This window comes from Balaenoptera borealis (assembly GCF_965194805.1).
Source record: "Balaenoptera borealis genome assembly, chromosome: 7".
Taxonomy (NCBI): Eukaryota; Metazoa; Chordata; class Mammalia; order Artiodactyla; family Balaenopteridae; genus Balaenoptera; species Balaenoptera borealis.
The window spans coordinates 85,622,366-85,649,472 of NC_138864.1; the positions used below are offsets into that span (position 1 = coordinate 85,622,366).

At 41.8% G+C, this 27,107-nt stretch overlaps 2 protein-coding genes and 1 pseudogene across 11 annotated transcripts in view; 1 reads left to right on the plus strand and 2 right to left on the minus strand.

Annotated features, from left to right (window-relative positions):
• Nucleotides 1–13,638, plus strand: part of FKBP9 (FKBP prolyl isomerase 9) — a 47,910-nt gene extending 34,272 nt beyond the window's left edge. For both annotated transcript variants that reach the window (XM_082399462.1, XM_082399463.1), the window contains exons 7-10: nt 2,377–2,563; nt 7,358–7,503; nt 9,141–9,304; nt 12,232–13,638. In XM_082399462.1, coding sequence (XP_082255588.1) covers nt 2,377–2,563; nt 7,358–7,503; nt 9,141–9,304; nt 12,232–12,408 — 674 coding nt within the window. In that variant the 3' untranslated portion in view covers nt 12,409–13,638. The remainder of the gene's footprint in view (nt 1–2,376; nt 2,564–7,357; nt 7,504–9,140; nt 9,305–12,231) is intronic.
• Nucleotides 1–27,107, minus strand: part of LOC309632218 (small ribosomal subunit protein eS6 pseudogene) — a 260,166-nt pseudogene that overhangs the window by 32,710 nt on the left and 200,349 nt on the right. The window lies entirely within an intron of this gene.
• NT5C3A (5'-nucleotidase, cytosolic IIIA) overlaps nt 16,772–27,107 on the minus strand; it is a 41,121-nt gene continuing 30,785 nt past the window's right edge. For 7 of the 8 annotated variants that reach the window (XM_082399478.1, XM_082399479.1, XM_082399482.1 and 4 more), the window contains 8 exons: nt 26,259–26,357; nt 24,867–24,936; nt 23,817–23,863; nt 22,546–22,631; nt 20,985–21,074; nt 19,661–19,823; nt 18,858–19,058; nt 16,772–17,933 (listed from right to left, as the gene is read on the minus strand). In XM_082399478.1, the coding sequence (XP_082255604.1) occupies nt 17,832–17,933; nt 18,858–19,058; nt 19,661–19,823; nt 20,985–21,074; nt 22,546–22,631; nt 23,817–23,863; nt 24,867–24,936; nt 26,259–26,357 (858 nt within the window). In that variant the 3' untranslated portion in view covers nt 16,772–17,831. The remainder of the gene's footprint in view (nt 17,934–18,857; nt 19,059–19,660; nt 19,824–20,984; nt 21,075–22,545; nt 22,632–23,816; nt 23,864–24,866; nt 24,937–26,258; nt 26,358–27,107) is intronic. The other variant, XM_082399483.1, reaches the window with a different exon arrangement.

Here is a 27,107-nt window from a genome sequence, read left to right on the forward strand (position 1 = left end):
TGGTCGAGCAGGGGCTGTACAGAGAGCAAGAGAACAGCCCTCTTGAATGGTCCAACCATATAGTTGGCAAGGGGAGGTTAAGTTTGTACCAGCCCAATGCCATCAGGTTCTTGTCCCTTTTTGGGCTCCATCCACACGTTTTCTTCAGAGAGGTTATTGGAGCTGCTCAAGGTGCAGCTTTCTTTTCCACCAATCCCCTTCATCACAGCCATGGCCTGCACCTTGGTCCTCCTCATGGAGATGAGAGGTGGGGTTCCTAAATATCCTCAGCTGCTCACTTACAGACCGTTTAGCACAGCGCTCCTAAACCTTGGCTGCCCCTTAGAAACTCCTGGAAAACCAATGCCTGGTGCCACTGTAGTCCAGCCGTTCTGCGGTGTTGTAGCATATCACAGACAAGAATCACCTGGAGAGCTTAAAGATCACAGAACCAGAGGTGCTGCATGGGAAAGGGCCTGGCCCTTTGTGTTTTCGCCAAGTTCTCCAGGACATCCTGATGGCGCCCAAGGCCGAGATCACTGCACTAGGTGAGCTACATCTGAATCTCAGAGTGGGGCCCAGGTGATGTTTTTTTCAGATGATCATGATTTTTTCTTTTATTCTGTGAATGTGGTGAATTATATTATTTTTTTTATTGTGGTAAAATGCACATATTTACAATTTTAACACTTTTTAAGTTTACAGTTCAGTGCCATTGAATATATTCACAATGTTGTGTAACTATCACCACTGTCTCTACCCAGAACTTTTCCATCATCCCCAACACAAACTCCCCATGACCCTCTCCCCCTCCAGCCCTTGGCAACCACCATTCTACTTTCTGTCTCTATGAATTTGCCTATTCCAGGTGCCTCAGATAAGTGAAAGCATACAATATTTGTCTTTCTGTGTCTGGTTTCTTTCACTGAGCATAATGTTTTCAAGGTTCGTTCCCCGTTGGTTTTAATGAGCAGCCAAGATTGAGAAACCACTTGTCTGGCTCCACAGCCGCTCACTCCCGCTAGTGTGTGCTGTTTCCCGCAAAGAGCTGCCCTTGGCCCTGGTTCCAGGCACCCTCCTATGGCAGTTTGCAATACCTGGTTCCTCTGGGAAAGATCCCGGACCCTGTTAACCACTCACTTCAGCAACTCCCCATCACTAGTGAGTATGAGGCACCTGTGGGCTGCTGTAAAAGCCCAAGCTTCTCGAATTACTACCTCGGTCACTTTGGGCAGCCATCAAAATCTGTGCCTCAGTTTCCTCATCTGTAGGTTGGGAATATAGGATTATAATGAGAATTAAACTAATACATCTAAAGCACTTAGAAGAGTGCCTGGTACCTAACAAGCACCTACCCATTAAGTTTGTGTTAGAGAGACAGCAGCCGAGAAACAGAAGAGTGCATGGTGGGGTGGGGGTGGTGTGATCTGGAGGATGGGGGGTGGGGAGGGGCTGTTGATGTCCACGTAGCGCTACTGAATTCTGTCTATAGCTGTGTTGTTTTCTTGAACAAGTTATATCTGAGTTGGTTTTCTTGTCCGTAAAATGCTAATGAAAATACTATACCTCCTTGATTCTAAGTAACACTATTTACAAATTTTTTACATGTAAACTTCTCTGAAATGATCTGGGGGTGTGGTTAACAACTGATACCCCCCCTGAGAAGCTGTCATTAAATGAATGGATGATCTGCTACTCCTGCATTTATGGTAATATTTACCCAAAAAGGTTCCTGCAGGGATTTAATGAGAGAGCATATGTGAAAAATGCTTTGTAAACTGTAAAACATTATTCAGATGTGAGATAATGTTTTCAAAAATGGAAAAGAGTAATAATTTTGTGTAGAACAAACAGGATGTGTTGTAAAGCACTTTGTGAATTGTTAGGTGTAGTATATCTTAAGGGGCATATATGGGCCAAGTTTGGCTAGGTGATTTCCCCTGTGAAGTTTCTGTTGGTTTTGCTTCTCTTGAGCAGTGGGAGGGCACTAAAGTGATTTTCATTCTACAGCTGATTTTCTCATCTCACTTCTTACTTCTAGCAGGAGCGGGGTAAGGGTTGAGCTTTAGTTTTCTCATCTGTGATGAACTTAGCCATAAGTCTTTCAGGTTGAACCATTCCATGGGGCAGTAGTACTGTGTCTTGAATTTTAGTCCAAAGTGTGCTCCTGACTGTGGACCCTGGACAAATCTGTGCCTCAGTTTCCCCATCTATAAAATTGGGTTAGGCTACTTCTAATGGCCCTTGCAGCTTCACTCTTCCAGCATTCCCTAGGATTTCACAGGTGGGTCCCCGTGTTCCTCACTGGAGGTCTGTGAGGAATAGCTGGTGATACTGGGGAGGCACGTGCGCTGCTGCTTGGAGGGTTCACTCTAATTGCCTTTGTCTGTCCTTTAGGGAACATCCCCGGCTCGGCTGTGCTGGTGTTTGACATCCATGTGATTGACTTTCACAACCCTTCAGACTCCATCAGCATCACCTCCCACTATAAGCCCCCCGACTGTTCAGTGCTGAGTAAGAAGGGGGATTACCTCAAGTATCACTACAACGCCTCGCTTCTGGATGGGACCCTGCTGGATTCCACGTAAGGGCAGCCAGGGATGGGTGGGGTGTGAGCCTGGCAGATAACAGTCAGTGTTCCAACAATCCTCCTTTTCTTTTCATCCGGTACTGGTTGAGAGCTTTTATCTTCACGCCCTTTGTGCTGAGTATCTCAAGTGTACATCGCTACTCTGGTGCATTGTTCCAAGAGTTCCCTATGAATGGTTTCATCCTGCACCCGTGAAACTGTCTTTCTGAAAAGCAGATCTCATCTTATCCTGCTGTCTTTAAAAATTAACCCACAGATAAAATCTAAACTTCAGAGTCTCGCACATCAGGCTCTCTTGTCAGCTCTGTTCTGCCTCGCCAGTCTCATCTTCTGCTGAGGCCCGTCTTCCGCCTCCCAGGGGGTGCCATGTGCAGTGGTGCAGGATGTGCACTGCTTACACCCTTCCTTCTGGCCAGCTTCTGCCCTGGCTTAAATGTATTCCCTTTTCTCAAAATCTTTGCTTAATTCCTAGGAAGAATCAACTGCTCCCATTTCTGTAGTCTCATAGTCTCATAATGTTTTATGTATTACCTGCCTTTTAGTTATTTTTGTTTCTATCACTGGTGCTGGTCTGAAAACCTTAGACACCCAACATGTTTATTCATATTATTCCTTACACCTAGCCCAGAGCATAGCACAAAGGGAGTATTTTATAAATGTTAAGTGATTGAGATGAATCTGAAAATATATTACTAGGAATCAACAGCGTATACTAGTATCATACAGGTAAAAGGAGCTTTCCTTCTTATGTATCTGAATCTTCAGAGGTATCTATAAGTTAATACACTATTCTCTTCTTTGGGAAAGAAACATTTTTGGCCTTTCTTTTTTTTAATTTTATTTAGTTTAGGCTGCATTGGGTCTTTGTTGCTGTGCATGGGCTTTCTCTAGTTGTGGCGAGCGGGGGCTACTCTTTGTTGCAGTGTGCCGGTTTATTGTGGTGGCTTCTCGTTGTGGAGCACAGGCTCTAGGTGCGTGGGCTTCAGTAGTTGTGGCACACAGGCTCAGTAGTTGTGGCTCACGGGCTCTAGCGTGCAGGCTCAGCAGTTGTGGCATGCGGGCTTCAGTAGTTGTGGCGCACGGGCTTATTTGCTCCGTGGCATGTGGGATCTTCCCGGACCAGGGCTCAAACCCGTGTCCCCTGCATTGGCAGGCAGATTCTTAACCACTATGCTAACAGGGAAGTCCCTGTTTATTTTATTTGTTTATTTTTGGCTACATTGGATCTTTGTTGCTATGTGCGGGGTTTCTCTAGTTGCGGCGAGTGGGGGCTACTCTTTGTTGCGGTGCGTGAGCTTCTCATTGTGGTGGCTTCTCTTGTTGTGGAGGACAGGCTCTAGGCATGTGGGCTTCAGTAGTTGTGGTACACGGGCTCAGTAGTTGTGGCTCATGGGCTCAGTAGTTGTGGCTCATGGGCTCTAGAGTGCAGGCTCAGTAGTTGTGGCTTGTGGGCTCAGTAGTTGTGGCTTGTGGGCTCTAGAGCACAGACTCAGTAGTTGTGGCGCGTGGGCTTAGTTGCTCCACGGCATGTGGGATCTCCCTGGACCAGGGCTTGAACCTGTGTCCCCTGCATTAGCAGGCGGATTCTTAACCACGGCGCCACGCAGGGAAGCCCTCAGTCTTTCTTTATGTCTCCATATAAGTACACCCATTTTTGTATTGAGCCTGACTTAGAGTCCCAAGTTTAGTCTTGAGGAGAAAGAAGGGCTTCATATAAATATGTGCTACTGCTTTTATTCTAGATGGGGAGGGTCTTCTCTCCCTTCACGCGTGCCTCTGCCTTGTGGCTTCAGGTGACAGAGTGTGGCTGGGGAGAGCCAGCGTGCAGAGCCTGAGGGACATACTGCTCAGAGCATTCTCTCTGGTGCTATGACATCCGGTATCCTCAGGCAGTTAACGTATTTCATCAGATCTAAAACGTGCTGGTTGTTAGAAGCATCATTTTATGTGTCTCAAGAAAGTAAGAACACTGCCAAAAAATAATGAGATGATGTCAATTGTAAGATGTATCCCAAATCAAGAGATATTAAAATGTGAAAAAAATATGCATTATAGAATCAAGGAAATATGTTCTAGGTGCTGGGGCCCAGATTTACAGGGACCTGGCTTACAACAAACCTCTTTGCACTGATGACTAGACAGTGAGGAAGAAGCATGGCTTGTAGTTGTTTTGGGATCAGGTGAGCTTATGCATGGGAAAACTAGGTTAGAGCAGTCTGTAAGGCCGATGGCTGGCTGTCATTGCTCTGGCCAACGTTCATATTCTTGTCTGGTGCTCCTATGGCCTTGGAAAGGGAAGTGGGGGTGGGAAATGAACAAAGGAATTTCTTCTCTGGTGGGTTCAGGATACGCTTCTCACGTGGGGTGGGGAGAATCAGTCTTCCTGCTTCTAATGCGTGTTTGGCGGATGCACAATATTGTTACAGAGCATCCGGGAGCCACGTGATGCTCCTTCCTCTTCTCAGAGACTCCATTCTGAACCACTTGAGTCATTTGTGTCACGTGTAAATCGACACGGAAGAGCAGTGTCTGGGCTTCCCTGCTGGTCTCCGCTGGGTGGAAGCTTCAGAATAATGGGATAATGGGAAGTGTGGCAGGAGACTGCTTACCTGGGTGTGGGAGAGGAGCTCCTTCTGGAAGAGGGGATCTGGTCCCACCCCAAGCCCACATGGGCTCTGTAAACAACGAGGCAGGTGCTGCTGTGGTTGCTCGTTCATCAGCGCTAGGAGAATCCATGATGGAGAGGATAGAGGGGAGTGTGGGTGGAGAGCCAGAGGGGGCAGCCTGCAGGCAGGAAGCAGGAAGCTTGCAATGAATGGGAAGCCGGGAATGCACAGAAGGAATGAGGAGAATGTCTGAGAGAAAAACTGCAAAATAAAAAATAAAAATAAAATGATGACTTGAGGAAAAAGAATTAGCAGGGTTTTCAGAGATGACACATGAAAACAAATTGCTTGCTTGGAGGATTTTTTTTTTTTAAATTTTATTTATTTATTTTTGGCTGTGTTGGGTCTTCGTTGCTGCGCGCGGGCTTTCTCTAGTTGCGGTGAGGGGGGGGCTACTCTTCATTGCGGTGCGCGGGCTTCTCATTGCGGGGTTCTCTTGCGGAGCACGGGCTCTAGGCATTCAGGCTTCGGTAGTTGTGGCATGTGGGCTCAGTAGTTGTGGTGCACGGGCTTAGTTGCTCCGCGGCATGTGGGATCCTCCCAGACCAGGGCCCAAACCCGTGTCCCCTGCACTGGCAGGCGGATTCTAAACCACTGTGCCACCAGGGAAGCCCTTGGAGGATTTTTTTTAATGTATGTTGAAACTGGCCTCAGAGAAGAGTAAACATTTGTTATTTGATAACTAAATGAGTTCTCAAATATTCTGTAAGACTTTGAAACCCAGTAGTCCCACGGGAAGTTCCCCACGGTCCCTGGAGAGAGGCAGTGTGAGGGCGCCTCTGTGCCGCTGACAAAGGAGGGATTGTGTGGGGGGCAGGACAGAGGACGCGCCTGCCCTCCCGCAGGCCTGCGGCCAAGGCATCCTGTGCCAGAATTGGCTTTGTTTCTGCTTCCTCCCAGGTAGGACAAATGCAAACGCGGTTTTAATTTGCTAGCTCCAGAGAACCAGCCTGGCCCTGGGAACCAGCTTGAGGAGGGAAGGAGGCTGCGGCCCTGCAGCCAGGGGAGGCTGGGAAGCCTGAGAAGGGGAGGTGACCACAGGGGCAGTCCCTTCCCTGTTGTCACCACTTGGTGATGGGCATCAAGGGGGCGCCAAGATATCCAGGAGGCTTTTCTTCCTTGCCATGGAAGAACATTCCCACTGTTTGCCTTCAGGATGTGATAGGAATGCCATCAATTTGGAAATAGATTTACTTTCAGTAGTGAATGAGGTGATTGAGCCAACTTTTATTTGTTTAGATTCCCCTAGGACCTTGGGCATCAAGGATAATTAACACCATGGCCCAAGTTCACAGTTATTTTTCTGGAGTCATAGGCTATTACAGGCACAAGCACTTCACACTCTCAAGGCCATCCGTTTATTGAGCTCTTCATGCTTGCTCTCTGCCGTGCCAAGCATATTATTTACTATTTGGAACCTGTGCAGTAGCTGTTATTATCTCCATTTTATAGATGAGGAAAACTGAGACATTATATTTCCTAGGGTCAAATTAAATTTGACCAGGATTCAAACTCAGGTCTTGCTGAATCCAAATCCCAGGGTCTTAACTACATTATATATTTTTTAAATTCTCATGAAAATTTCTGACTAGCTACAACACTGACTAAAACTTAGAGAAAAATTGCAAGACCAGTACAAAGAACTTCCCCCCCCACCCCGAACCATTGGTGAGAAGGTTGCCACTATGATGTCTCTTCACCTCTGAAAACTTTAGTGTGTATTTCCAACAAACATGGACATTCTCTTACATAATTCAATTAAAATCAGGAAGTTAATGTTGATACATTACTTTTAATCCTCAGACCCCACTTAAGTTTTGCCAAATGTTCCAATAAGTTCTTTTAAAGCAAAAGGATCCATTCCAGTATGTCCAAAACTCTTGAACTCTCGAACTCCCTTAGTCTTCCTTTGATTTTCACCTTGACACTTTTGAAGATTACAGGCTGGTTGTTTTGCAGAATGTCCCTCAATGTGGGCTTGTCTGATGTTTCCTTATGATTCCATAGGGGTTCTGTATCTTTGGCAGAAAGATCACAGAAGTGGTATGTTCTTCTCAGGAGGACACTCTTAAGTACCAGTGGGTTGATGGCCTAACCGGGGACTCTTCTGTTTCATTTTTAGGTGGAACCTAGGTAAAACGTATAATATTGTTCTGGGATCTGGACAAGTCGTGTTGGGAATGGATATGGGTCTCAGAGAGATGTGCGTCGGGGAGAAACGGACCGTGATCATTCCACCCCACCTGGGATATGGGGAGGCTGGTGTGGGTGAGTATGCAACAATGTTTTATAAAAGGTGTTTGGGGCACATGTTTTGTCTGTATTTTGTGCTTATTTAGAACAATATGCTTCTTCCATTTAAAACCTAAAGACTCTGTGGGACTTTTTTTTTTCAAATTTATTTTTGGCTGTGTTGGGTCTTCGTTGCTGTGCGTGGGCTTTCTCTAGTTCCAGCGAGCGGGGGCTACTCTTCCTCGTTGTGGTGCGCGGGCTTCTCATTGCAGTGACTTCTCTTGTTGTGCAGCACGGGCTCTAGGTGCGCGGGCTTCAGTAGTTGTGGCTCACGGGCTCTAGAGCGCAGGCTCAGTAGTTGTGGTGCACGGGCTTGGTTGCTCCGCGGCACGTGGGATCTTCCCGGACAAGGGCTCAAACCTGCATCCCCTACATTGGCAGGTGGATTCTTAACCACTGCGCCACCAGGGAAGCCTGGGGACTTTTATTGAAGTATTTAGCATTTTTGTTTCAAGACCCCGTGAATTCGGTGTTAGTGCCACGTTAATGGGATTAAGCAGGGGTTTCTGTGAAATAAACCTTGGCTCTTCAAACCCACATGTGGGAAATGTCCCTGAAAGGGCTTGCCAGGTGATTTCTCTTAGGTGAGCCAGGTGCTTCCTTGGGGAACTGTTTCCCAGGGCACTGGAATGCTGAACCTATAAGCTATCCAAGGAGATTTCCTTGTGGAAGAGATTGGTTTCAAGTTCTGGAAATACTGGCATTACGTCGCCCTCACAGCTGTTACGGTTTACTTCATGATTTTGGCCAAAATGAGCCCTCCTCGTGGGGGTGGGTGGGAACCCCTTCTTTTTCAGTTTTTATGCCCCTGCTGTCTGGAGATGGAGGAGATGGGAAGTGCTAACTTATAGAAGTGATAGGTACTTTGGATTTTCTTTTTCAAAATTTTTAAGAAATTGTAAAAGATACTCTCTGCTAATCCCCCCAATCGGAGAAGAAACACTTTAAAAAATAATGTAGTATATCCTATACGACCATGCTCCTATGATATAGATTATAGTTATAATATATAATTTAAAATAATGCACATTTATTTATAGTCACATACTTATAAGTTCTTTTGGACCCATACTATATATACTGTTCTAGAATTTGTGTTTACAAATCATATCCTGGATCATGATTTTAAGGCATACTGTATTATTCTTAAAGTTCAGCGGTTAGATTTATTCAAAAGTTCTACCATTGTAGTCTCTGCTAGTGGCTTTTAAACTTTTTTCACCAAGACACACAGTAAGAATTACATTTTATCTCCCAATCTGTGTTACACATAAGCATGCAATTTTACCTAATATACATATCCATTTAATTTTATATATAAAATTAAAACTAAGTTTCATAAAACAATACCTATCCTTTCTATGTGCAATGTACTCTGATTTTATTCTATCCCTTAATTTAAAAAAATGTTGGTCACCATTCTCTAAACTGATTTTGAGACTCACTATCCACAGTTTGGAAAAACCACTCGCTGATTGATGCTGAACTTTCTTGGTTTTGCAAGAGATGCCTCCATCCATGAGGCAGCTAGAACCGGGGTTGGGGCGGGGGAGATGAGAGGGGCGTGCCCCCCACCTTGTCGCTAACGCCCCCTCCTCCCGTCGCTGCGGCAGATGGAGAAGTGCCCGGCAGTGCTGTGTTGGTGTTTGACATCGAGCTGCTGGAGCTCGTGGCCGGCCTGCCGGAGGGGTACATGTTCATATGGAACGGCGAGGTGTCAGCCAACCTCTTTGAAGAAATTGACAAGGACGGCAATGGAGAAGTCCTCCTGGAAGAGGTAACTGACCTTTTTGAAGGGAAGTGGGACCCAAGGAGCTCAGGGAGCCTCACTGGGCCGGGGTACCCACCCTGAATGTGAAGCCTTTCAGAGTGAGGACAGCTGTGCTTGCTTGTGATGCTGGTAACCTGCGTGCTCGTGTACCAAGCACTTGCACGCACACAGTCTCTAAGTTGAGCTCACAATTCCTCTTTGAAGAGACCGAGGCCCTGAGGGCTTCAGGGCTTGGCTCCAGGTCTCACAGCTCTGGATTCAGCTCTTCATTCCTGGGTGCTCACTGCGGCCTGCACTGTGCTAAGTGTTTTTCACATACATTATCTTGCTTGACCTTCACAACAGCCTTGTCATCATCCCTATTTTTCAGAAGAAGCAGCTGTGCACAGAGAAGGTAAATGACTTCCCCAAGATTGCACAGCCATCCAGCGGTTTGTACACATCCCCGTCTGAAGCATCTAGATCCTGTGTTGTTTCTCCTGCATGAGACACCCCTTTGTGGAACTGGGCAATAGAGCCCTCTGTCTTGTCACAGCCCCAGGGAATTCCAGCTCTCCACCTGTTCCACGTCTGCTTATTCAAGGACATGGCTCCAGCCTTCTCCCCTTTCTCTCTTCTGTCATCAACATTTCCCCAGCTACTGGATCGTTCACATTAGCCCGAGAACATGCTGCTGTTTTCCCTTCTCTTAATGCATCTTTCCATTTCTTTTATGCCTTTGCTCCCTTTACAGCAAAAACCTCAAAAGAGTTGTCTGTCCTCCCTGCCTCCAGTTCCTTTCCTTGTAATCCATTTCACACCCACTCCTGTTGGGTTTTTATCCCTCCACGCCACTGAACCTGGTCTCGCTAAGGCGCTGAAACTTACTTACTCTTACTTCAGCACAGCCGTCTCCTTTTTGAGACGTCTTCTTTCCCTGGCTTCCACAGCACAGTTTCTCTGTGTTCCTTCTACCTCACTGGTAGCTCCTTCTCAGGAGTCTTCTTCCTGGGCTCTTCAGGGTGGAGGGCCCCAGGCTAAGTCCCGAACTTGAGCTCTTCTCCCCCTTTACGTCACTCCCTTGGTGGTCTCCTCCAGTCCCATGGCTTTACCATCCTTGTCCTGTGACTTCCAGATGGGCAGCTCCGGGCCCATCTTCTCTCCACTTCACACTCAGGTATCCAGCTGCCCACTCGATATCTTCATTTATTGAACGCCCAATATCCACCCCCCCGAACTTGCTTCACCCAAAGCCTTCCCCATCTCATTCGATGGCATCGCTTTCCTTCCAGTTGCTCAGGTGAGAGCACTCAGTCATCTCTGACTCCTCTCCTCCTCTCACAGGCTAGAATAGATCCATCACGAAATTATTCTAGCTCTGTCTTGAAAACATATCCAGAACCTGACCACTTCTCATCACCTCTGCTCCACAGCATATCTCAGTCCAGGGCCCACCGCCTCCCGCTTGGACCTCTACGAAGGTCTTCTTGCTCTCACCCTTGCCCCTCACAGCAGCCACAGTGATCCTTCTAAAACGTAAGTCAGAGCATGGCCTGCTTCATCTCAGAACCCTGCAGAAGCCTCCTGTTGGGCTGCATCCCGCAGGCCTGAAAGCCTTGTAGTTGCCCAGCCTTGAGACTGAAGAAAGAGCCTAGAGACAGCGACAGAGACATCAACAACTTATTGGACAGGGGTATCATACAAGTCTGCAGCAAAAGGTCCTGGAGCTACCCCCCGCGCACTGTGTACGGCAGACAGGAGGCAGGACATAACAGGAATCTTCGCTACCTGGGGGAGAAGGAGGCCACCATTTATAGGGGAATTGACGTCAGGTTGGCTTATCAGTTACCAGGGAAACCAGCAGCTGGGGCATGTCCCTCACAGCCCCTCAGGTTAACGACCATCACGAGGGCAGAGGTTTCCCTTTACTAAACTAGCAGGTGGAGCCATTCTGGCCTAAGGATTAGAACAATCACTAGCTGGGGCAGGGGGCAAGCACCTTCTTGTGAGTAAGGTGTAGGTGAAGCAGGGACTAGTCAAACAGGGGATGTACAAAGACAAGAGAACAGCCATCTTGAGTGGCCTGACCATACATCCCCCTATTTCCAGTCTTTGCGGTGGCCCACAAAGGCCCTACAATGGCCCTCCACCACCTGCTCGCTGTAACCTCCCCTCCAACGACTCTCCCTTTGCTGTCCTGTAAACACACCGGCCATGTGTCCACCCCGGGCCTTTTTACCAGATGTTCTCAGCTCAGAAGACACTTCCCCTAGATAACTGTTGGGCGTGTTCCCTCAGTTCCTTCAAGCCTTTGCACAAGACTCTCTTTAGCATTAGGGTTTTACCCTGACCACCAAATTGATATTTCAACCCGTTCCCCTAACTGCACTCTGGATCTTCCTTACTTGGCTCTACTTTTTCATTTTTCTGGAGCATTTTACTTTCTAAGTTAACATGTAGTTTACTTACTTTTTAAATGTTCCTTTTTAATCGTGTATCTTGTCCACTAGCATATGCTAGAATTGCAAGGGCAGGATGTTTTGCTTGTTTATTGATATAGCTCCAGGATCTAGGATGGTGCTTAGCACACAGTAGACAATAAGTTTTTATTGTATGAATGAATGAACGAATGAATGAATTCTTAGAGGCGAGGGTGGTTAGGGGATTGGCCTTTGGTGTTAAACTAAGTGTTGATTTGGGGAAAAGGGATAGTTCCAGTGGCTGCTGTGTATTGCTGCCTGGGGCCTAAGGGCTCCTGGAGTCATTTTGGCAGGGGTTTTTTAACCTGCATCTGGAGGAAAAAACCCGGGTCATGTAGTTCAGAAGATTTTTGTCTGTTCTGCTGGCTCAGTCTCAAATTCCAGCCCCATCGCCCTTGGGCTGCTCTGTTCAGGCTCCAGCTTGGTGTTCTCAGCTGCTGTATCTCATGGTCTGTCCTGCCCCTTTCTCTCCAGTTCTCAGAGTACATTCATGCCCAGGTGGCATCTGGCAAAGGGAAACTTGCCCCTGGATTCGATACTGAGATGATTGTGAAGAATATGTTCTCCAACCAGGACCGGAATGGAGATGGGAAGGTCACAGCTGAGGAATTTAAACTCAAAGACCAGGAGGCAAAACACGACGAACTCTAAACCTGATATGAGCCACTTGTGTGATGCCAAGCCCCCTGTTGTGGCAGAATGTGCAGTGAGGGTGCGAGGGTCTCTCAGAAGGGGAATCGTCAGCAAGTAGTAGGTGGGTCATATAGTACCTGGGACATACATCGGGGTGGGTTGATACACATGGTGAGAATTCTAGGCTGATGTCGGTGATACTAGAAAAATCAGTGCGGGTGCCTTAGCATGGGTTGTATAGAATATTGAAAATGCTGCATTGTCAGCAGTTGTTTTGTAAGCCTTCTGGGTAGTTTTGTTATTAAAGGGAAATAGTGTCATACAGAAGTTATAATCATCTTGGAGGGAACAGAAGAAAATGTGTCTAGGATATTTACATAAAGAGGATTAAAAATGTTTTTAACTTGCTGGTGTTGTAAAATTATTCTCCAGATGGCTAGAAGAGACAGAGGGCATGCCCCAGCAGGATTCCCAGACAGCCCCAGAAAAGTTTTCCCAGTGGCCCGTATGGGCCCTGGTAATGCCCAACCTCCACCATGCCTCTACTCACACACACACACAGACACACACACACACACACAGACACAGGTGTGCTCTTCTAGTTAATCATACCCCACCTCACTGTGGTCCTCCTATTGGCTAGGTAACTTGGAGGTTAAAAAGAAAATCAGTGGACCAAACAAAAGGCATCTTGGACCATGAGTAGAGAATTTGATTCTGCATTTGTCACATAAGATTATCTTCTTCACTCTTGCTTATTCCCATCACTCTATCCCATAGCACCCTCTCTTCTCACCCTGAATCCTTTGATCAGATATAGATACACGTAGGGCTGGTGGCTAAGCCTAGCTCCAGGGTATCTCACTGTGGCCAAGATGGAAATGTCATCCCAACAGGTGAGCATAGACAAAGTGACATACTTCTGCCTCTCATTCGTGTCCTAGAGAGGGAGGTGCCCTAAGGCCTGGGAGCCTCTCTCTGCATAGGAGAAGGACACTGTACCTGCTGGCCTGTCCCCATGTTATGCAGTAACCACCTTGCTGCCTCATGTCCTCTGTTCCCAAGTGGTGGTGGCACTCACCCTGCAGTAACCAATGATTTTCGTTTTGAAACAGCTTTGTTCTACTAATTTAAACTGTTTTGTACTGATGTAGCCCTGAGATAGATAGTTCCTGAAAATGCTGTGCACTCATTCAATGGAATAAATGTTGGAAGATGACTTTTTCATAAATAAAATATTGAATTATATCATCAGGTTTTGTGGTGTTTTATTTGAAGTCTCATTTTTCCCATGAGAATACACCATGCCATCAGAATCCCCTTGATAAAAACTCAGCAGGACTGAATTGGAAGAAGTGGAAGATTGCCGTACGGTATATGGGGGATGTATCAGTCAGAGTCCTGGCTGGAAACATACCCTCATGTGGGACTTCTGAAGAGAAGCTAATGAAAGTACTCTTTGCAGAAGCGTGGGCAGGGCTCAGGGGGCCCAGTAAGGATGTCGAGGTACCCATGACTGCTGTTGGCCAATGACAGTAGGAAGCTGTTCCACCCCTGGGCGGGGCTGCCTGGTAGGAGCCGGTGGGGGGATGCAGCCACTCCCAGCGCTGCGGCTGGCAGTGGAGCAGAGTACTGAGGGAGGAAACACCCATCCTCTCTGTCCTGCCACTGGCTCCCATTAGCTGAAGCCAACCCGAAGCCAGAGGGCAAGGAGCTCAGGGGCTGGTGTTCTCAGGGATCAGTCTTTTGGGGTGCAGAGGAAGGTGGAGAATGACCGGTTGGTGTTGGGTTGGGAGCAAATGGAGAATAACTGGCACATGTATAGGGAAAAAACTATACATACATGGTTTTCTAAAGAGCAAATGTTCTGGTTTACTCTTTGCAGAAGCAACTTCAGGGACTCTGTGTGCTTTTGGGAGGGGAAGGAGGTGCCCATGGCCTTCCTGGCTGTTCCCGAACCCTCTTCTACGGTGCACACAGTCACTCAGCCTTTTCATTTAACAGAATTCCTTAAGTGCACTAGATGCGTTTATGATCTGCTAAACTGAACTGCTCTTTGGAATGCATTTGACCTGTAGCACTTCATTACGCTTACGTATCTTCATGAAGATAAACATCCTGTGCTTGGTCTCTACCCTACATCTTTAGTTGGTCCTGTTTGAATATCTTCACTGGCTGTTTTCTATAGTGGTGGAGACAGGTTGGCTGAATAAAAAATAAGTTTCTCTAGGGAAATTAAGGACTGTGGGCCTTAGAGCTTCAAGAATGAAGGGTAACTTTAGCTTGTATTTGTTTTTGTATTTAAACTGCCTACCTGACTGCTGAGCTGGAACGCTGGTCTTTTCTGGCCTTCAGACTCAGACTGAAGTCTTGGCTCTTCTTGGGTCTCTGTCCTGCAGGCTTTTGTTGTTCAGCTTTACTGAGGTATAATTAACAAAACTGTAAGACATTTCAAGTGTATGTGATGACTTGACATAAATGTACACTGTGAAAGGATTCCCCCATCTACTTAAATTAACACATACATCACCCATCACCTTTTTTTTTTTTATCACTTTTTTTTTGAGAACGTTTAAGTTCTACTCTTAGCAAATTTCAGCTATATAACAGTGTTATCAACTATAGTCACCATGTTATACATCAGATCCACAAACCTTATTTATCTTATAGCTGAAAGTCTGTATCCTTTTTTGTATTTCCCCCACCCTCTAGGCCCTGGTAACCACTTTTTTACTGTTTCTATGACTTCAACTTTATTATTTTTTGATTCCACATATAAGTGATACCATGCAGTATTTATCTTTCTAAACCTTTGGCTTGAGTGCTGCCTGGCACTTCCATTCTTTCCGTTGCTAAGGGAACGTATGCATTTTGTTAAGGAAGTTGGCCTGACTGCAAGATTATACATAGGCACTTTAATATCTTAGGTTTCTAGGAACAGAGTTGCTTTCTTTGAAGGCTTCTTCCCTTGGATATCTTAGGGTCTGGAGTCTTTTTATAAAATAAGAATACTGCTCTCCATTATTTATTGCTAGTTGCAGATATTATTAAAATAGTGTTTGATTCTGTGTGGTCATCCTTAATGTTGGAATTTCAATAGGTCATGGGAATTCCTTCCAGCTTACAGTGGCCATATTTAAATCTCATTGAAATGCAGACAACATCCAGATTTATAATTGCCAAAATTTCTCCTCTGAGCTCTAATCTGCCTATGGTATCTTCTCCTGTATATCTCACAGGCATCTCAAACTGTGTGTTCAAAATAGAATGTATATTCCCACTCCCTTCCCAGCACCTTCCATCCAAGCCTGTTCTCCTCTCTCATTCTTTTGCACCCATTCGCTCAAACCAGACACCTGGGGTCACCCTATTCTCTCACCCCACATGTTTAATCCAACAGCAAGTTTTGCCATTTCTGAACTGGTAATGGCTAGAAGAGGCTGTAGAGACTGCTCTCATGGCTTTCATTTTAAAGGGAGGTGACTGACCTATAGTCTTAGCAAAGGACTGAGCAATGACTAGAATGCAGGTCATAACTTCAGTATTCTTTACACTTACACCATGCAGTGTGCTTATTTGTGGAAGCACATTATAAATCCTATGGAAAATAGCCAATATGGCAAGCTCTAATAGCAAATACAGGAGTAAAGAGCTCTCATTAGATAAGGGATTCCCAACTTTTTCTATGTGAAAAAGTCCTCCAGGTAATTGATACTCCCATGCCATGCTATCTGCTTTAAAGCAAGAAGCTTGGTTTTGAGTTCCATTCTGGAAATACCCAAGCAGGGAACAGTCTACTTTGTGCCACCGAGTACTTTGCTTCACTGTTTATTATAAAAAGGAGAAGTAGTGATGGAAGATAAGGATGGGCTGCAGGAAAAAGGTTTGCATCACAAGACCTTGCCTCCCTACCATATTCGACTGGACTAGAGATTACTGACCACACTAGATGTCCAGAACCAACTGGATCATGCTTTGTCTGTATCATAGCTCACATGCTAAGAAAACCAATTAGTTGCTCATAGACTCTGCAGTTCAAGGGCTAGAGTCAGGGTCAAATTTATCACAATGGTGGGCTTCCCTGGTGGCGCAGTTGTTAAGAATCCGCCTGCCAATGCAGGGGACATGGGTTCGAGCCCTGGTCCGAGAAGATCCCACATGCCGTGGAGCAACGAAGCCCGTGCGCCACAACTACTGAGCCTGCGCTCTACAGCCTGTGAGCCACAACTACTGAAGCCCGTGCGCCTAGAGCCCGTGCTCCACAACAAGAGAAGCCACCGCAATGAGAAGCCCGCGCACCGCAACAAAGGGTAGCCCCTGCTCATCGCAACTAGAGAAAGCCCGCATGCAGCAACGAAGATCCAACACAGCCAAAAATAAATAAATTAAATAAATAAATTTATTTTAAAAAAATTTATCACAATGGCAAGTCTAAGCCTTGTGTAAACCATTATGGGGCAACCAAAACTCAGAATGGGAAGTCAGACTGCATAGAGGAATGGCAGTTCCTAACCCTGAAGTACTCTGTTTTAGTCATCATGAGACCCAGCTACATTTTGTTTTCTGCCTATGGCTATTTCTGAAACGCTTAGACTTTCAATATAGTACCTTCTTTTACTAATATTTTCAATGGGGGAAAACAATTTTCCTAGGCCCCAGTATTTTCTGAAGGACAGATTAAATTTTCTCTGCAAAACTCTCTTTATTTTTATAGTGTGTAAATCTGAAAATAATCTAAATAGCCACTATGACAAGGACATTAGGATTCATACATCACACACAAAAACATGGCAGGTTCTGTTGAATGAATAATAATAGTCTTGACAGAATTAAAAAGGCTTTTCATTTCATTTTTATCATCAGTGCTTCAATATAGAACATTCTGTAATGATTAGTGGCATGTAGATACCAATAGATTTTTTTTCAAACATCAAGTGCCAATATTTTTTGGTAAATATCGATTTTCACCAAACAAAATAACCAAACATAACACAATTTTAGGAGATGGTTAATCCATCAACATAATTCACCCAAATTATAAAAATGACAACACTTAAAATCATGCACATTATTTCACCATTTCAAAAAACTTTTTAAACGTCTACAAACTTTCCCAATGTAAAAAGACTTCTCAAAAATGTCATAATAACATTAAGCTACAAAATTCACTATGGAAATGTAGGGAGTTATTCTTCAAATTTTTGCTCTAAGTTTTTTTTTAATCTGTTAAAAAATATAGTGAGGAGTGTGTTGAGAGAGATGGAGAAAAAGGAGCTTCCACTTGATGGATTCAATAAATCTGAAAATACTTCAGCAGTATAGAGGAAAAACTTCAAGATCAAGAATATATTATAAATAAAATCTTTTAACAAGATGAACAGATGAGCAGCTCTTGCATCAATTGCACCCACAGGTGAGAGGTCTTCTTGAAGAATGCTTGTTTATAGAATCTTCTGTAAGATAGAGTTGGCTACATCCAATGATTCATCTTTTACTAGAACAATATCATAAGAGTCCATGTACTTTTCTAAAAGCTCATCCACCTAATCAACAACCAAAAAAATCACAAAAATTAAATTAATATGCAGGGGGGAGAAGTAAATAATCTCAATATAAATCTCACTGCTATGTTAAATCTTTTGGGTAAAATGTTGTAAATTAATTTGCTTTCATAAAACCTTTGAAATGAAGAAATACTTTCAAAATTTTAAAACTCATTGACATAGGAAGTTTCCCATATGGTGGCTTTTCTTCTGAAATGATTTCTCTCTAGCCCAGTGGTTCTCAACTGGGGAGATAGTGCCCAAGGAACATTTGGCCATGTCTAGAGACATTTTTGATTCTCAACTAGGGAATGATACGGGCTTCTAGTGGGGAGAGGCCAGAGGCGCCTCATTTAGAATGTACACTCTCCCTCCCCGCCAATACCTATAGCATGCATATGTGCATACCAACTCCCTTAATCATCACCAAAGTAAAGGGATAAAGAGAAATCAAAATGTCTCTAAAATAACTGGGGCTTCCCTGGTGATGCAGTGGTTAAGAATCTGCCTGCCAACGCAGGGGACACGGTTTTGGGCCCTGGTCTGGGAGGATCCCACATGCTGCGGAGCAACTAGGTCCGTGCGCCATAACTACTGAGCCTGCAAGCCACAACTACTGAGCCCACGTGCCACGGCTGCTGAAGTCCGCGCGCCTGGAGCCTGTGCTCCACAACAAGAGAAGCCACCGCAATGAGAGGCCCGTGCACTGCAACGGGGAGTGGCTCCTGCTCGCCGAACTAGAGGGCTCGTGCGCAGCAACGAGGGCCCAGCACAGCCAAAAATAAATAAATTAAATAAATAAATTTTAAAAAAAAGTCTCTAAAATAACTACTTTCTCAGGCACCTTTGGTAACAATTGTCTATAAAGTTTCATCCTAATTTTTTTTTTTTCTAAAGAAAATTAAATGACATCTATATACTTACTCTATCATTTAGATATCCAATTTTCAGAATGTGTTCAACATTGGCTACTCCATCTGCCATTTTTAAGTCCCCTTGGGAGTCTCCCAGCAGAATTATGTTGCTATTGTTTTTTAGTTGATTGAAATATTCCGTATTCTTCAAGGATCCATCATCTTTGTTAAACACATGAATTAGTTCTCCTTTAAATCCTCTGAGCAGTCCCTGTTAAAAATATAAATCCTCTGAAACAATAGGTTCTGCAAGTTCTACTTGTTGTATTTTTACATTCATGATAGGTAAGAAGGGCTCTGAGAAGTTAATGACTTCCTAGAGACCACTTTAAATGCATTGAAAACCATTGAAAAACCACTGAAAACCACTGAAAGCACAATGATTTGAAAACCCAATTTTTACTTTTCATTTGTTTCCCAACCAAAAGGTCTCATTTTATGTATATCATAATATATTGTCTTTCTTAGAACTCATTCAAATAATGTCAGTTCTAATTCACTTTTTTTCCCTATCTATGGATATTAAGTGTTCAGAATTGCTGCATTAAATTACTTTAAAAGAAGTTTTACTAATTTTATTATTAGTCTGCAGCTTCAGAAGCAGAAGAAGGGTATATTATTATTTTTTGGTATATTATTTTTAAAACATGGATATAGACATAACCCTGGGAGAGATGATGATTTCCAGAGCAGGCCTATCAACTTGGCCTAATTTAATGAATATACATTAAATAATAAATTAAAATGCATTTACACGATTAAAATATTTTCTGATACTAAAATTAATCATGAAGAATGATTTGCTATCCTTACACTGTCATCAAAATCCATGAAGTTGGACACTACTTTGACATTTGGATAATAAACACCAGCTTGACGGATAACCTCCTCTAGTATATCACCGATACCAGCTGAGAATATGAACACAGGAATACTGTATTGTTGCAGCTTATCAAAGAAATTCTCATATCCGTCCCTGTAAGATGGAGGTAAGAAGTGAGTGTTAAAGAGCAAGGTATATCTCCTTTTCACCTAGAAGTTAAAAAAGCTAAATATTTCTACTTGATTCTATGGCTCATTTATATTCTCATTTCAAAATACTGCCCAAGAGGGCTGTTACTGTTGTCTATGACACTACTGCAAGTTTTTCAAACTGGTTAGCTTTTTATCCTCCTTTCAATAAATTCTAACAGTACAAATTAGATGATTTTAGACTTGCACTGAATATGGATATAAACCTACCGTTCAGAATGTATATCATTTTACAGCAAATAATTGAAGCACACCTTGAAAAACCCACAAAAGGTGAGCTGGAAGACCTCCTGCTTGTCATCTTGCTCATCTACTCCTTATTGTAAGAAAAGCAGAGTGGTGTATTCTCTTTACATCTGGCATCTCTCTTACCTAAGATCTGGCAGCCATAGGTAATGTCTTGATCTTAAAATCAAAACTCATTTTACTCTTAATGGACTATAGGGTAAGCTGCCTACAAAGGAATGAAATACTTACTAGCTGTCCTCACACTCTTTCTGACAATTTAATGCTTTGCTCCTTAGAAGCAGATCACCTTAAAATGTAGCATCATCAAAAAAAAAAAAAAGAGAAAAAAGAAATAGCATCATCATATTCACCTAATGAGTTGAAAAATTTAGAAGGTGGTAAACAGTACTGAAAATAAGCTTAAAAATGTTTATATATTATAATTCCTATATTACAAATATTTTTATTATCTGCTAAAACATATTCGCCTTTCCTAGAGATAGTAGTTTTCAAGGGGAGTTTGAGAATTCAGAAGGCAGATCATGTAACAGAAACAGACTCATGAGCTTACAATCCTTTTCAAGTTGATTTATAAACATTCCTTTCATATTTCATGTCTTTCAAAAGTATTTTGCTAAAATATTTCAAAATGGTCTTGGTTTCATAAATTTTTAAGTTAGTCTTGAAATTATCTGATATGTCATTCTACGTTCGTTATCTCACCACTGTTTTATGATAGGTGGCATATTCTGGATATGTTTTTATATGTGATATTTTATAGATTATTTTAATAAAAAACCGCACTTGAATACATATATAACAACAGTTCAAGTCTGTAGACAATTAACAACAACAAAAAAACACCCGAGAAACTTACTTGAGCATAATGTCAGATTCTTCCACAATTTCTTTAAGTTTGGCTTTTGGTAAAGCCTGTTCAACAAGCAAACCATGTGATTTAGTATACCTGGAAAGTATAAAGAGAATATCAATTACCAAAGAAAAAGAGAATATCAATTAAAGCAAATTAAGACTATTATCTTTATTAAAAAGCATTCTTCAGTATGAGAAAATGAGTATTTCATTCATCATAATTTTGAATTTAAATTTTAGAGATTTAAATTCATCACTAATGAATGTATACCCCATGTGTCTCAAAATGTGATATGCACGTTCTTACTGTATTTCCCAGTTCTCAAAGTCTGGTTTAATTTAAATGTGTTAATAAGATAATGAAAGGATACAAGGTGTAACTCTTTCCTCAGTCTACAGATAACACTGAATTGAAGCTAGGGAGGCACAATCATTTCTCTGATTGCAGGGAGAATTAGAGCTAAGCCATTTTTCCCCACCTGTTTGTGGTCTGAATTTTCATGAAGAGCCGAAGTACTGAAGATGTTGCCTAGTGAGCCAGAGAAAATTCTTGCTATGGAAATTTTTATATATAGGTGCTTTGTAATTACATAAAACCACCTATAATTATAGCATCTCAGTATAATAGGCCTTTAGAACCTCTCTAGCTGATATCTAAAAATCTACCTATAATGTTCCTAAGTGACCCTCCTCTCTGAGTCAGCTCCCATCATGTTAGTGAGCTCATTCTCCCAGGGAAGTTTATACCATTGCTAGAAAATTCTAATTGCTGGACAGTCCTTTCTTTCATCATGTTGAAATCAGTTGGCTTAAGCCTTCCAAGTCTAGTTCTGTTTCGAGAGGCACGTAGAGTAAGTCTAATCCTCTTTTCAGTGTTTCATACCATAAACACTAATTAAGTGTGCAACGTATTCAGGTTAGGTGATGGGATAATGAAAACCAGTAACATCATTCCTAGTCTTCTGAGACTAAAACCACAAGTTGCTGCTTCTCAAATCAAAGCATCCTCTCTATTCCTTGAAATCTTCCTCAAATGGGATGGCTCCAATTCCTGTGGTTATCTTAGTGGACTCCTTTGACACAGACTAAGTTTGTCAACATTTCTCTTAATAGCATTCTCCCAGGACTCAACACAATGCTTTCACTGTGGTCTGCTTGGAATGCTGCATTTTGATTAATGCGACCAACATCAGAGGATCATTTCTCAGTAACTATGTCACCTGCTGGCTCCAACTAAATTCAGAGTCAACTTAAATCCTAATTCTTTTTCTTTATACATTCAGCCACATCTGTCCATATACTTAAAAAAATTTTTTTCTTCTTTTTAATTTAAGGCTTGAGTGCAGGATTTAAATTTATTCCCACTGATCTTCATATTAACAAAACAAATTCTAGACTGTTGCAGTGATTAGAGAATTAGAGTTCATTTTGTCATATTTAATCACTGCTCTAACTCACTGGATAATCTATGAATCTATTTATATACAGTGCAGGGGAAAACCATTAGTTGTAACTATAATGTTATTTTATATTTTTAACCCTCCCATCACCCAATACACACTTACCACTCTACTATATAAGGGTACTTCTCTTCTACAGTAAGAAAAGGATCAATTTCAATAGCATAATATTTTTCCTTTAGTTGCAGTAACTAGAAATAAGTGAATAACAATCGTTAAGACTACAGAGTTGTCATTAAGCTGCTTAGTTTTACAGATAGCAAAACAATGTAAGCAAGTGTTTTCCACAAACTGCTTTATATGGTAATGATTAGATCATGCCTAGCTAATGCATAGATCCACTGAAGACATCTTTGTTGAGCTTAGTTTACATGTAACTAAATACACCTGCAAAAAGTTACCTTGCTTTTTCGGGGGCTTCCCTGGTGGCGCAGTGGTTAAGAATCTGCCTGCCAATGCAGGGGACACAGGTTCGAGCCCTGGTCTGGGAAGATCCCACATATCGCAGAGCAATAAGCCCGTGTGCCACAACTACTGAGCCTGTGCGCCACAACTACTGAGCCTGCGTGCCACAGCTACTGAAGTCCGTGTGCCTGAAGTCACTGCAATGAGAAGCCCGCGCACCGCAACAAAGAGTAGCCCCCGCAGCTAGAGAAAGCCCAAGTGCAGCAGCTAAGACTCAACATAGCCAAAAATAAATAAATAAAATAAATAAACTAAAAAAAAAAGTTACCTTGCTTTTTTAAAGTACTTTCAGGTCAGTAATTCAGTGAAACCAGTAATCAAATTATCACTACCAAAAAACTCTTGTTCTCCTATGAAAGTATTCAATTTGATTCATATTTGGAGTCTTATTTGTTAAAATAGACACAGATAGACACTTACTCAAGGAAGTAGAGAACTGAGCCAGTTTCCTGATCAATTTAAGGGGATAAAATACATAAAACCACAGCACGTTTTTTTGGCTGCAGGGCTTGTGGGATCTTAGTTCCCCGACCAGAGATCAAACCTATGCCCCCTGCATTGGAAGCTCGGAATCCCAACCACTGGACAGCCAGGGAATTCCCGTCACAGTATTTTTGTTTTAATTCTCCAGTTAATATAAGGACACCAGAATATTTTCGTAATCTATTAAAAGTTTCTCATGTAAGTTTTGTTGTTATTGTTAAAAAGTAACTGTTAATTTTTTCATTAAAATAAGTTGGGAGCATATAGTCCATACAATAAACCTAAGATCTATTGAGTGTTTACTATGCGCCAGATATGGCTATAAGCACTTTGCAACCATTCTTGTTTCTATGAATGAACCTGAAAAAACTCTCAGCAAAAAGGGTAATGAAGTCTTTGAGTAACTCTGGATTATAGTTAGTGTTTACCTTTTCTCGACATGCATCTGTAATTAGCTTACAGTTGTCAATGACATCTAAAGAAAGAAAGCAAACTAGGCATTAAAAAAAATACTCTGAACTATATTCAATATCCTGGGATAAACCATAATGGAAAATAATATAAAAAAGAATGTATATATATATGTATAACTGAGTCACTTTGCTGTACAACAGAAATTAACTCAACACTGTAAATCAACTATACTTCAATTAAAAAATAAATTTAAAAAAAAGAAAAGAAATACTCTGATGCTACTAGTACTATAAATAACTTATTACTTTTAACTTAAATGCCAACTCAAGTAGCATGGTCATTACAACTTTTGGTGTTAGTGCTGTAATTCACATGGCATTCCTAGAGAATCTAATGGTTTTAAAATCTAAACCTTGGATCTAAAGCTTTTTTCCTACATTTGGGATTACTTGATTAGAAATTCTCCAGAGAGGAATTACTGGGCCAAAGGGTACAATTTTTAGTAGTTTTTAAAAATAAATTATCAATGATTTCTCAAATTACACATGTTCCAACAGTTAGTGAGAGGGCTTATATCAGGTTGAAGAGTATTATTTTAAAAACTCACTGCTAAGTTTGGAAAACAAAAAAGGTATATTATCCTAGCAACAGACTTTAACTGGATATTTATTTAGTAACTCACTCTTTTACTTAGTTTATCAATGATACAAAAATTTAGTAACATTCCTAGAAAACACAAAGCATTTGATAAATCTGTTTCTTTAGGCTAATTCAAAGTTTAAATTCATTTAAATATTTCCTGAATAATAAATAGACCACATTTGGAGAGAAAAATTTCAGAAGTCTTCATTCCTCTTGCAACCAAAACCATACAGGAAAATAGCCATTTATGTAACATGGGGAAAACAAATCCTAAAAATATAATAATAAAATAATAAGGCTCCCTCACTTTCAATGTCCAAAAAGAAGAAAAAACCCCAAGTAATCTCATAGATAATACAGGTAGAAAAGGAACTTAAAATAATGATTACTTTCATAAATTTGTTTATGAATGCCACACTTACTATGACATGATGGGCATCTTTTCCCTCTGTGGGAAAATCGACTCAGTGTCATATCAAAGTCTGTTATTATCTGTAAGAAAAGGGAAAAAGGCATTATGAAATTACAGCCACCAAGGCCAGATACTTAATGCACATTTCCTAGAGGCATGAGACTGTGTTCCGTCCCTGCCCTCCACCGTAGGTTATTCGGTCTACACTGAGATTTCTAATGCAGTTCATATATCAAGTCCTGAGAATTTCCTTAACTACAAGGTGAACCTTAAGTGCCCCAGCACTGTCGCCAAATAAAATCTGACTAATCGGTATAGGAATTTGCAACTGCAGGTAATATGGTTACTATTGCTGACAGCAATAAAACATTGCACAATTTCAACCTACTTGGTCAATGTACAAAAATGCAGTGGAAGCAAACTACATGAAGCTTTACGTTATTGAAACTGTTACATTCTTGAGTTAACTTGTCTATTTAGGTAAACTCTACCAATGAATGAATGATACGTAGCAGCAGTTTACCAACTCTTGAAACTTAGGAGACTGGGCTAAATATTTTTTCAGAAATGTTTAAAAAAAGGAATAAGTTTTTACTGAATATCCAGACTGTTGATTTAATTTACATGTAAAACATTCCTTTAAAAAAAAGGAAAGAATTAAAAAAAAAAGTTATCTATCTCCTAATAAAGTTACATCTTACTTTGAACTACTAAGATTTATTTTATTAAAAAAAATTTTTTTGGCTGTGGTGGGTCTTCGTTGCTGCACGCAGGCTTTCTCTAGTTGTGGCACGCGGAATACTCTTCATTGTGGTGCACGGCCTTCTCATTGCGGTGACTTCTCTTGTTGTGTAGCATGGGCTCTAGGGCGTGCAGGCTTTAGTAGTTGCGGTGTGCGGGCTCAGTAGTTGTGGCGCACAGGCTTAGCTGCTCTGCAGCATGTGGGATCTTCCCAGACCAGGGCTCGAACCCGTGTCCCCTGCATTGGCAGGCAGATTCTTAACCACTGTGCCACCAGGAAAGTCCTGAACTACTATGATTAATTAAATTAAAAGAACAACTTGAAACTGTACACATTTTAAAGAATATTATATTATTAACATTAATATTTTACTTAAGATGGTTTAACACTTATGCACAGCACTAGTTAGCTTAGCACTTAATATTAAAGAAAAGCTAAATTTATCTCAAGGCTACTAATTTTGTTTGTTTCCAGTGGGTCATTCTGCGTATTTTAGACCAATTCTAGATATATCTCTTAGATTTTACATTCCAAAAGGATAGGCGAAGCTTGCTATCTAAACTTTCTTTACTTAGATTGTAGCAACACATAGGATGAATGAGTCTGCTTGAACATTAAAAATAAAGGTTTAATACTAAAGGCTTCTTGATAATTATTCACCTGAAGTTTGGCAGCTCCTCCTTTGATAAGACCACAGATAATTTCTTCTACTCTTGTAGGGTTCTTGATGTGAACTGAATTTTTCTGGAATTCTGGCATCTAAAAATCAAAGAAATTAATTAACTATTTTTAATTCCTTTTTCCCCAGGTTCCTTGGATACTAAGCAGAATAATATAAAAAGCTTATATTATTTAAAGATGTAAAAATGTTGGGGCGTTATTTTTAAAAAAGCAAACCACCATATCAAGTTGCCATTTATTTGTACAAAAAATTTTAAAGCACATCAGTAGTTTCCATCTAGAAGATTAAGGCAAAACTACATTGGTAATACATTATCAGAAAATGCAATTTTTCTAATTATAAAAGTCATGCATGTTTACCACAGAAAAAACCGAAGTATAAAAAAGAAATAAAAATTGCCTGGAATTCTACTGCCCAAAGATAAACAAGTAAACATTTTAATCAATTTTCCATTATTTTCATTTTTATGATTGCAATCATGTATGTATATGCACATAATTTATCTCATTCTCATTACATACTTTTGCACCTGGCTTTTTTTTTTTTTTAAAGTAAATACCTTAGTTTTAACAGTACTTAAAAAAAGAATGCATTCTTTTTAAAAAAAATTTTATTTATTTATTTATTTATTTTTGGCTGTGTTGGGTCTTCGTTGCTGTGCACGGGCTTTCTCTAGTTGAGGTGAGCAGGGGCTACTCTTCGATGCGGTGCGCGGTCTTCTCACTGTGGTGGCTTCTCTTTGTGGGGCACGGGCTCTAGGCACGCAGGCTTCAGTAGTTGTGGCACGTGGGCTCAGTAGTTGTGGCTTGTGGGCTCTAGAGCACAGG